Source organism: Strongylocentrotus purpuratus, unplaced genomic scaffold (genome assembly GCF_000002235.5).
Source record: "Strongylocentrotus purpuratus isolate Spur 01 unplaced genomic scaffold, Spur_5.0 spur5_scaffold_11, whole genome shotgun sequence".
Classification (NCBI taxonomy): Eukaryota; Metazoa; Echinodermata; class Echinoidea; order Camarodonta; family Strongylocentrotidae; genus Strongylocentrotus; species Strongylocentrotus purpuratus.
In genome coordinates, this window is record NW_022145596.1 from 28,323,454 (window position 1) to 28,335,908 (window position 12,455).

At 37.6% G+C, this 12,455-nt stretch overlaps 1 protein-coding gene across 2 annotated transcripts in view; it reads left to right on the forward strand.

The window, feature by feature from the left end:
- Positions 1-4,009: 4,009 nt before the first annotated feature.
- Positions 4,010-12,455, forward strand: part of LOC100893884 — a 28,999-nt gene continuing 20,553 nt past the window's right edge. Inside the window, exon 1 of one of the 2 annotated variants that reach the window (XM_030981103.1) lies at positions 4,010-4,364. In XM_030981103.1, coding sequence (XP_030836963.1) covers positions 4,275-4,364 — 90 coding nt within the window. In that variant the 5' untranslated portion in view covers positions 4,010-4,274. Of the gene's footprint in view, positions 4,365-7,397; positions 8,924-12,455 lie in introns of those variants that run through there. The other variant, XM_011665905.2, reaches the window with a different exon arrangement.

Consider the following 12,455-nt stretch of genomic DNA (forward strand, 5'->3'; position numbering starts at 1 on the left):
ATTAACATGTAGACTAAATTTTTTCTACGAACTATTAAGCATGTCATTTTACTTTAATAAAGACAAATTAAAAAACGATCATACAAGTGGTTAATTATGATATTTGTTCAGACTTTGATAAATTTACACTTATTAAAATATTCAGATGCGAATCCCACTGTGGTTTGTTTGGTATTGTGACTTGTGAGCGTCTGTCAAAAGCATCTGGTTGGAATGCTCCCCAGGGAGTGGGGAATGTGCATACATTGCTTACGGGCAAACCTGAATCTGATGACCAGAGTTATAGTGTATAAGCGCTTTGACATGGAAGATGTATGAGATGCTATATAGATGCAGAAACCTATTATTATTAAAACGTGAGAAACATCAGATTAGATTTTTGGTAAAACAGACATTTTCAAAAGTGATAATTATCCTACAGATCAGCAAGAAAGCGAGATAGTGAGTGGATTATATAAATTTGTTTCTTCAGAGTTCACAGAAATGTGAATAGAACAGTAATTCATTTCCGCTCCCAGTTCTCGGTGTACACTTCTTCCTCTTCCTCTCTCTTCCTCTCGACAGCTCCCTCTCTCTATTTCACTACCATCCTTCTTTTTCACATGGTGGTCTAATGTGCCAAACATCAAACTAATTCGCGTTACCTATTCTCAATTCATATTTCAAGTACCGGTCACTGAGTGCTTGAAATATCGATCGCAAGATAGAAGGAAGTACTCAGGTACCTCTTCTTTGTTCGTTCTTGTCATGGGTTGAAAATCAATTATCAGCGTGAATCTTTAGTTAGAATGAGGTTGGGGAAGTGAGCTGTGGCTCCTTATTACGTATGTTATCAGGCAATTAAAATGAACCATGACATATCAAATTTGCCCTACATCTATTCGAAGGCTGTTTGTCTATTCGAAATGATCAAGGCGGCCTTTCTCCCTTCTTTCTCCCGTTGCTTGATCACACCAACCATTCCTTTGATAAATTAAAAAGTTTTGCAAACCACTTTTGATATTATACAGTGCGTCCCAAAAAAAACTATACACTTTTGAAATGGCTGCCGAATAAAAAATATATGATCCTGGGGAAAAAGTTTTATATGTATGGAAAGCTCATAAACTCAACTTTCATATGACACCAAAAAGTCCGAAAATAATTCATGCTTGGGTGAGCACTGCTCACTTTTATAAAGGGTATGAAAATTAGGTTGCGCAGGAATTAGCGTTCCAATCTGTGAGAGGTAACTCCTTTGGTGCTTACAAAATCGAGGGTGATATGATACATTCATGATTTAATGAGTGAATTACATGGCTTAAAAAACCAAAATTTTATGCATGAGTGAACAGAAATTTCATTTTTTATTTTAGCATTGTAACCTTCCCTGGTAGACTCAGTGGTGTGTACATGGGAGTCAGGAGGGGTTGATGGTACATGTTGTAATTTCCATCTTATAAACTGTTATTTTTTATATCTGTGACTTTGAATAAAAACCTTCACCCCACATTTCAGTTATTGTAAGATTAGTTGAACATCTTATTGATTTACTTAATAACCAAATGGGGATTATGTAAATTGATTATTCAAATACGGTTTGTTGAAAAGAGGAATATCACAGATGTTGGCTACTTATTCTTCATGTTACCCATTTACCATTTACAGAAACTCAAGTGCTAAAATGACTGGTTGGTTGGTTGATAGATTAAGTGATTGACTGAGTTATTGATTGATTATGATTGAATGATAAAATTGATTGAAATACTGAATGGTGATTGAATGCTTGATTGATTAATTGATTGTCAAGATATGCACAAGCACACCAAGGCAGAGAGAGAGAGAGAGAGAAAGAGAGGTCCTCTTGACCCTTATCCCATCTACCAAACAAAGTCCTACCCTACATTTCACCTCCCCTGCACCATGTTCCATCACCCCGTCCTGACTCCCATGAACACTCCACTGAGTCTACCATGGAAAGTTACATTGCTATACGGTAATAACAAATGCAATTCCTGTTCACTCATGCATAAAATGTTAATCCCATAAACCACAAATTTCACTCAGTAAACCCAAACTCATCACAATTGATCATTAATTGGTCATATCATTCTCAATTCCTTAAGCTCCAAAGGATTTACCTCTCACAAATTGGAAGGCCAATTCCTGCGCAACCTAATTTTCATACCCTTTACAAAAGTGTGCAGTGCTCACCCAAGCATGAATTATTTTCAAACTTTTTGGTGTCATATGAAAGCTGAGCTTATGAGCTTTCCATACATATAAAATTTTTGCCCCATAATCATATATTTTTTTATTTGGCAGCCATTTCAAAAGTGTATAGTTTTTTTCGGGACGCACTGTATAACTTTAGACAACCTAAAGTATGCCAATACCTGTCTGACATAGCACCAAACTATGGTCCTTATGAGTATGACAAAGTACCACTGCCTTGAGCAATGTAGGGTGTTGAACAAGTTATCGTCATGTAAGGACATGTAAGTCTTCTTCTACTTCCTCTTCTTCTATACCAACGCATGTCAGAATAGTTCCAACGATAGAGATGCTCTCAAATATTATAGGTTCAATAAAATAAAATCATTCAGTACATCAATTAAATGGGGAGGATGTGTCTGGTCGAATTTGCCGATCGCTGTTACCATCATATCAACAATTACTTCTTCTTCATCCTCTTCTTCTATTAATTCTTCTACTACTTCTTCTTCTTCATCTTTTTCTTCTTCTTCTTCTTCTTCTTCTTCTTCTTCTTCTTCTTCTTCTTCTTTTTTCTTCTTCTTCTTCTTCTTCTTCTTCTTCTTATTCTTCTTCTTCTTCTTCTTCTTCTTCTTCTTCTTCTTCTTCTTATTCTTCTTCTTTTTCTTCTTCTCCTTCTCCTTCTTCTTCTTCTTCTTCTTCTTCTTCTTCTTCCTCTTCTTCTTCCTTACATGCTTCAAACTCAAAATGTTCCGACTGCAATTGCGAAAGTGATGTGACAACGCACCATACCCCTTTGTTCCACCTCTACTGAACATGCATGGTTGAAAACTATGAAATCAATAGATCATAACGAAAAGATGTGCACATGATTACAGTCATAACTATTACTGCATGACGTAGGTTTTCTGTGTCTACTGGTCCATCACAGTCATTCGGGCGAGAGGAGTTCAGAAATCCCTTCGTTAACACCTCAAAACCAGAACCATCAGTCACAATCACAATCGATCTGATAGAAAGCATAGATAAAATAGACAAAGGGTTTACTAAAATGTGACTTGAAAAGAGCGTCACCGCTCTTATTGATCACATATTCTATGAATTATCAACGTGTTTGTTCCTAATTTCCGAAAAATTCTCGACTTATTAAAGACATATGACGTACAATGTACTAGCTTTGTCACTCTGAGGTGATATCCCAGCCACACTGCCCAACTGGGTCTAAACGGACCAATGAATGACAGACTCTTGACCATTTGGCGTAATAGGGTTTTGTTCGGTAATGGTGTTCGTCTTGTGTAGGTGTGACTTGGGTCGGTATGATAAAAGGAACAGTTATAGGTGAATAAGCAGTGATTCTAAGAATCATTAAAGTGACTTTAAGATTTTTTGGGTAAGGTTTAATACCACGTGAGTAGTAGAGCCTGTCACTTGTAGACAATAAGAAGTGGTTTTATAATCACCGGAAATTCTTTCTTTTCGCTGAAATGATAGACAGAATTTAGAATACACATCTAAATATAGAGAAAGAAAGAGTGCAGTCGTCATTATTTCCACCACCTGTCGATGTCTACTTATGACAGGAAAGGAGAGAGAGGTTTCATTTCTATTTCCAAATCTTTAGTGGAGCACCTTTAGGTCTGAGATCTCTGCAGATTTAGGATTTAAGGGGCAGAGTTTTAAAAACGAATAGAGAATGAAACAACTCATTGGGGGAAATTGTTTTTGTCTCGAAGTCACAACAATTTACAAATCGAGTATTTGGTGGCAGAGACTCAAAAAATTAGTCATTTAGAATAATGGGTCTACCCTTCATTGTGTAGCCGACAAGACATGAGAGGTATTGTCTTTGCCGAGATTGATAATAAGGCACGTTTTAGGCGTAATAATCCAAATTTAATGAAAAGTAAACCAACAACGAGCAGCATTAATTTGATGAGGAATTGCCCAAAACTTTCAAACTGCAGTGGATTTTCTCGAATTAATCAACCACAAAAAACAATAGACTGGACTGGAGAGAGACAGAGAGAGATTTAATTCGTCTTCACTGAACATCGTCCAGGTGGTGATCGAATCGGAGAATGATGAACGTCGATCTCGCCATCAAGCGTTTCGAGTGGGAGATTTGGCGGCGACGATCAGGGCTATTGAAGATCAAGGAAAAGGATAAGGTAAGATCATCCATATTTGTTTTTAAGAGTAGGTTGAGTTCTGGACTGATAAAGGTAAGAAAAATAATTTGTGAGGTTTTTTATTCTCTTTATGTCAGTGTGGAAGAGTATCACAGGGCCTATAAAAAAGACCAAACTTTGAATACTGATATTCAAAAGAATGATAATAATAACAATTACATTTATAGGGCGCTTAATAGGGCACATGATTGTGATACTGTCTATCTCAGTTTAATTATTCAACAGGTTCAATGGCTTAAAAGCAACAAAATAAAATAAACATTACTAATACTATACAATTCATTTGAATGGAATTTGCTAATTAAATATGAAGAGAAATAGCTTAGAAGTTTGTTTAGAGAGAACTTTCATGCCATGTTAGTTCCAAGTACCCATTTTGTGTACAGTGTCGTTTACTTAGGATTTTCAGCAATAAATATTCGATTTCTTATCGTTTTGACGATTTTTAAACTTCAAAATACACAACGAGTAAAGTGTACTACATAATATACCTTTCTCAATGTTTCCTTCATATTGCAATAGTATTAAAACAAAACGGTATCTTTAACGCGTTGATAAAGCTTGATTGCTGTAGAGCGGTCGTAGATGAGTGGTTCTAAAAACTTGACTAGTGACGGCGGAGATTGTGGGTTCGAGACCCCGTGAGGTATTCGTGTCCTCAGCAATGGATTTTATTTACCCAACTACATGCATCCTTCAGCAGGGCAATCGATTGCTTCTTTCTACCCACGTAATTGATAGGTATGATGTCGCTGTACAGGATGAGTCTTGTTGCGCTTACTACTGATTATCATTTCATCCTTTTCCATCGGTCTCAAGGGCTCTCGGTCTTACCGGCTGTCAGTCTCGTGAACCCCACGGATTTTTTTTTCTTCTCGCAAAGCCCGTCAGATTTTTGGTCTCGTGGGTTTTTGGTCTTATTCATGGGATGTAGATGAAAACTAGGATGATCATTTAGGATGATCATGATGTTTTGGATGTCAAACCAAACTAAACGGCGTCGGTGCTACCTATGGAAATTCAGTCTTAGTTTCGCATTTTGATGTCTGGATCTCGGGACCTAGTTCTAGATAAAATGGACCGAGAGATGTTTCATCCTGGTCTTCGTCTTGGTCTCGGTACCCCGGGTAACGACTACGAGACAGAAGTAAGAATAAGGTCAAAGATTGATGGAGATAATGTATACTGGTGAAGGTTTTTGGCTCTCAACAAGGTCCCGGGTTTATTTATTCATTTATTTATTTTGTTTTATTTAAACAGGGTAGCCCCGTCAGTAATCACAATATTGTTTTCCAGGGGCCCCTGTACACAAATGCAACATAATTATATGAAGATACAAACTACTTGAACAATATAAACAATATAAACATCATCGAGAACATCAATACATAGTAACATATAACAGAAAATAAGTAAAGAATAAGAGTGAATAATGAACAAAGCCGTTGTAAGAATGATAAATTTCAATGAGCAATTTCAAATGGATAAAAATTTACTCTGATTATTAACAATGATCTGTTCAGATTTTAACATATTATATTGAGAAATGTATGTAAATATTCATGAAAGAAATAAAGAAAAAAAAAAGGGAAATCTATCTTTAACATCGCTGCTTAAAATAGAGAGAACAAAAAGTATTCTTGGTCTGAGCATTTCGCACTGAGTGGGATAGGCTATTCCACTGAAGAGCACCAGGGTTCAATCCTTGCGTCGCACTTACATCCCTGGGCAAGGTGTTTGCCCAAGTGTTGTCTCTCTCGACCCAGGTGTATTGATTGGGTACCTAGCAATGATGGGGAATAATAGTAATTGCAGGGCCTGTGTGAAGGGTAGCATTAATACTGATATGGCTACCATGGTTACAATACATGTAATAAGATTACATTATCTACTGTCAGTCAGAACATAAATTCTCTAATAATTTCAGGCAACGCTATGGACAGACATTGTATGGTGATGACATACTGTCCCCATGTTTCTTTGTTAAGGTAACTTCATTCATAGACCTAGAATGAATCGCGTTTTAAGCCTTGGGGAAACGGAACTATCTCTTTGCATTAACGGGTCTTCAAGATATCAACAAATCTATTATGTACCATCTTTCCTACTTCAAAATCTTAAAGTTCGATGAAATGTTTCATCCGGCTTATTCAGGTGATGTAAATAATGCTCTGCAAATTATGTTCTTTAAGTGCCCTTCAATGTGATATGCATAATGCTAAACCCCCTCGATTACAATGATCGACTGGCGCCTAAACTTAGCCCTTGCATACCATTATGTATGTATCCCCTTCTACCATTGTTACGTCACGCGCACCTCAAAATAGACCACTTGTGGTTCGTCAGATGACACTTGAATGTCGAAGTGCCGACAAGAGCGCTACCTCCTAAAAGTCCATTTTTAGTCTTGAATCGAGAGAATTTGTGCAATGCATTTCCCCTTTTCAATGCTTTGAAATAATAAATATATTATAAATATGCAATAGTTAAAAAGTTCATAAAATATATATGCGACATATTTGTTTTGATCGGGTAAAACATCATTGTTAATTGAAAACGGTAATGGGGACACCTATTGCCTACCTTGCGATGAAATACAATTTGATATAAGAGAACACTAATGTTACTGTAATCCTTGCCTGATTATTTATAATTTCGATTTCAACGAATTTGTTTATTATTAGATGTTACTAACAGCAACAAAATATATGTTCCAAATTTCAACTACATTAAATCACCATGACAACCAAATACATCAGACGATGTTGTTAATATTTAACCATCCTGTTCGCGCCTTAAGCCGATTATATTCTGCTATCTTCTCTGTCAATCGGTTTTGAGATACCGATACAAACACGCCGTCACCGATACATGTAATCAATATCGCTGAATAAAAGATTCCTATTGTAGCTAACCAGGGAACAATTAAGAAATCTATTTGGACAATATTTACACAGACCCATCTCGTTTCTAGCCTACAACGTCAGGAAAATCTATATCCGATCCAAGCTCTCAAATTTAAACGAAGTTTCACGATATCGTCTGCAAAAGCAGATGATTTTCGTGTCCGCCAAAAAACCGCATGGAATCAGCAATTGACCTTGAACTTATCTCATCAAAGATATCCATTTAAATTGAGCGTTACGTCAACATAATTCGGATTGTATCGTAATCTGTAGCATTTTTGCGAAGAATATTGCAGATTCAACAAGTTCAGATTTGTTCGGGCAGAACGACACCATCATACATCATTTGAAGGATTATTGTGCGATGTGGATATCAAAAACAGGAGCCTGAACTGTGTACAGTTGAGTTGTACGCACAGAGGATCATTCTAATTGCTGTTAATTAGTGTGGGATTTACTTTTCATCGCTTTTATGACCACAAATGAACCCTTGATGTTTGAGTTTCGAAACTTTGCACGTCTGTGTGCCAATTTATTGTGATCAATTACAAAGGTGCTCAATTCATCGATGAACGTCCAGTTCTAATATGACAGATTACGCATCCCCTTGCATCGTGGTTCGGCGAATGGCTAATCGTAAACGGTTTTTGTCTTAGTAACATCGTGAAATATTTCCTTTTGGAAAATGCCACAGTTTTGTCATCCATACCCATCTTCTTTCCTTATGGGAAGCCTTTACAACGTTCAAAGTCTTTGGCTGATGGCAAAAAGGAATAAACATATTCTTAAAAATCAAAATATGGCTTACTTTACGATTTCTTCTGATTCAAAGCAAACTCGAGAAGTCAAATTGAACTAGTTAAGTTCGATAAGTAATGTTGTTAAGGAGTGAGTGGTATGTTTTCATCTATAATTGGAATTTTAAAAATCGATAGATAGACAGACAAAATTAAGATGCCACCCGAAAAGGAAATGGTTAACAGCGATGGATACGACGAAGAAATTCATAGGAAGTTGGAAGTAAAGCGAAATGCCTTGGCTGCCCTTTTCGGCAGCTCAAGCATACCGACTTTGCCGAAGCTTGCAGAAGACTCATTATCAACTTTAACGCCTGGGGTGAAAGATGGAGTTGTCGGACGAACTACGACCGGACGTGGCCCGGTACAAAGGCGAGGAAGCACGACGAAGCTCCTGTCGAACTTCATGCCAGATATCAACGAGATTAATTCCGTCGCGAAAAGTAAAAATTTCTCGTTGCATCGACAAACTTCCCAGGAACGGATTTCGAGAACCAGATCGAACTCGGAGACGATGACAATCAGCGAGGAGGAAGAAACTCTTCGGGCGTTCACGAAGTCGCGACGTATGACACGACGAAGGACGAGTGCGAGTCGTGGTTCCCGGGGCGGAGAGGGGCAGAGAGAAGACGAGGCTCCGCATATACGAGCTTTGCTGAGGAGACGGAGTACGAGGTTCAGCTTGACCGAGCAGGACGGCGGCGACGTCGGAGGGTCATCGAGCTCGATGTTCGGTCGAAGGGGGTCCATGAATCCAAGAATGTCGGATTGGAGGAGGATTAGTCTACTGGTCAAACAACAGGAAGAGTTAAAAGAAATGCAAAGGAAAGAAGAGGTATGGACAATAATTTAGAATGTTTGATGCAACTTAGTGTGCAAATGTTTTTTTTAATATGCCTTGTAAACTAATTGTAGATGCCATTATTCTACTATTGAAATCCTATAGTACAGTTCATAAAAGAATAAGAAGTTTCTTTTTTATAATGAAAATGCTCCTGTAAAGATTTCCTTGAAATAATAATAATAATAACCGAATGCGTTTGATTGTCACGTGCCCCCCCCCCCCCCATGACACAACACGGGGTGGTAGAAATGAGAGAGATAGGGAGATATATATATATATATATATATATATAGAGAGAGAGAGAGAGAGAGAGAGAGAGAGAAAGAGAGATATAGCCTAGAAAGACAGAGAAAGAGAGAGAGAGAGAGAGAGAGAGAGAGAGAGAGAGAGAGAGAGAGAGCGAGATGTGACAGGGGAAATGAGAAGATGTTGATCACCTGCACACACCCACTTGAACACACTTTTTTTGATTAAAATCTCTCTACGTGACACTCTATTCTCCTACATACTCCTGTAACAGCGCCGTGTACCCCCTCCCCTTCCAGGCTGCTACCGACTCAAGCATTCTTTACATAAATCAATTATATTATATACTATTATTGTTATTTGAATGTTTTATATTTGATTGATCAACAAATGCAGAAACATCTTTAAAAAAAAAATAATGGAGACCAACATGTTTCAAGTGGAGCAACTTCACGAAAACAAAAAGAAAAATAAGGGAGAGGGGTAAAGGAAACATGAAAAGAAAATATTACGATCTCTTTCTCAACCCTCAGCCCAGTTCCTCAGTTGTATTCGTAAATTGCATTTCATCCACCTGTATGACCCGTGCCCCTCCCTCCCAGTCCCCCTCCCCCACCCTATAATGCTGGTGCCCCCCCAATGTTTCGGATCGAAGCTGCACCCCCTGATTCGGCCATCGTTTCATACGTCAGTGCCTTCTAGATCCATGATATCGCTACTGGTTATCACTCTGTTTCTTCAAATTAACCAAGTCATAAGATAAAGAGCAAGCAAAATTTTATTGTATATCTAAGAGTAAATTATTGAAATACGTTACGAATTCACGTTTGTTCTACAGCGTTAGTACTAGTAGTGCTCATATGATATCAGATAAAATCTATGCATTCTTAAAAACACTTAAATCTCTACAGCGACATCTACGGCCGAAAGTCGTTACGCCCGTTGTTTATAATTTTGAGGCGGTAACAGCATTCTGGAGGCTCGAGCAGTATACTTGCGATTGCGCAACTCCAATATGAAAATCTCCTGGTAGTAGGCATAATCAGAATTGAAAATGCCTTTTCCTTTTCCTGCCAACAGTAATTGTCGAGGTGTTGTCTGCTGAAACATGGAATTTTTCGCTACACACGAAATATAGAGTCATGCTCTCTTTTTTAAAAATTCGTTTCTCATTCCCTAAACACAAATAACACTTCTCTAACCCCCAAGCCCCCCCCGAAAAAGGGTACATATTTTCGCACGTTATTTCCGATACCATCATCTGGTATAAAACTTTAATACATACCATCATAATATGTTCGTTTTTACATGCTTCCTGACTGGAACGGTTCCAACTTTGCCCAATTCATCTAAGAAAAGTACGGAAAAGATGCTATTACTTTTTCAAAGCATCCAGCCAAGGGCTTATAGACATATAACGGTTGAAGGGATTCTATTGATGCTAACCCAAATATGTCTTCAGATCGAGAGGGTACTACCGTGGCACCTTTTCCCATTCATGGATAATCCGATTCCCCTTTCGTAAACACGTTCCTTTAGATCTCGATATAGAATCCTTATTGGAGACAAGACAACGATGCACAAAGTCACTGGACTGAGGTTTGACAAAACTGTGGGTTATCCAAGTCTTAGAATAGGACGGAAGTTGGAAAACGTGCAATAAAACCCGAGGAGAAAAGAAAATGTTCCTTGAAATGGGTGTAGAGAAAGAGACTGTTTAAGGTTGCAAATTTGACTTTGAAAAAGAGCAAAGCTTAAAAGTTTATTCGAGTATGAAAAAAATTGGAGCCACTTCAACTGGATAACGAAATGCTTCACGGACGAATTTTTAATAGAGACGGATAAAAATAATGGAGACGAAAACAGTTTGCTTGTTAGGTAAGAATCAATGTAGGATGTGAAGTTAAACAAACCACCGTTATTTAAACATATTTGTGGCTTACACCCAGTAAATAAGATCGATTGATCGATCTGTATTGAAAAACAAGTCAGACAAAATCTTGAAACCAGCGGGACTTGAACCTGCCATCTACTGCTTGCGGGGCAGCGACTCTACCACCAGGCCATCACTACAAACAAATACCCAAGCTCTCCTGATTCATTCTGACTTATAAATATTCATTAGTCCGCCATGGACAATAACTTTTATAAATGTAATGCTTCCTGGGAGAAATTTCAATTATTTAAACATATTTGTGGCTTACACCCAGTAAATAAGATTTGTTTCTGACTTGTTTTAATCGATCTTATTTACTGGGTGTAAGCCACAAATATGTTTAAATAATTGAAATTTCTCCCAGGAAGCATTACATTTATAAAAACCACCGTTAGTTACTAAGTAAACAATTAACATGGAAAGCGTCACAATAATAACGGTTTTTAGTGTTTAGTGTTTTTAGTGTTACATATTCATTGATAGAAACATTTTTCAGCTAGGAATCAATGATTTCTTTAATGAAGTGGATCCATTGATTTTTGAGAGATAATTATTCATAGGAAAGAATTTATGACCTTTCGTTTCTTTCATTTATCTTGTTTCCTTTAAAATATCATGTACTTGTCGGGGTGGGGATGGGGGGGGGGGTGATATAATTAGCAAACAACATACCAAGTGGAGAAAAAAGTCCTCGGAAAGAATTGAATAACCCTTTTTTCCATTTATTTATTGTTTTTGCTTCACATATATTTTGTTTTCGTCAGTTTATTCAAAACATATACCTCCGAAATAAGTGACTACTTTTCTTGTCATTTTAATTTCGGACGGGAGAATATTTTGTAAATAACACCTAAAGTCAAAAGAATATCCTCTTAGGGGCCACGTGTCCCAGGTGGAGAGACAATTTAAAAGCCAAATCCATTTTGAGTCATGGAATACAAAATCACGATTGGCATTTAACCTTTCATTGAAAAGAAATCACATCCGAGCCTTGCGTTGAGGTCAAAGGTTAGTTACCATAGCAGCAGTAAACAGAAGTCGTGCTCCAGGTGAAATGTATCTCATCACTGCTCAAAGTCGATTCGAAAACTTGGCAGCTGTGCCGGTTACAGCAAAGTTGGACGCTTTCACTCGTTTGGATTTTGTACTTTTTTTTAACAAAATGAAAGATTCATTGCCAATGACAGGTTTCTCAGAACATCCTTTAACAAAAAGACGATTAGATACAATCAGATTGAGCGTATGGATTTATAGGCATATTTCTTAATCTCATATTTCCCATGTTATATCTCCTACATTCTCCCTCCCCGCCTGCTCGCTCTCTCTGTCCATCTCTCTCTC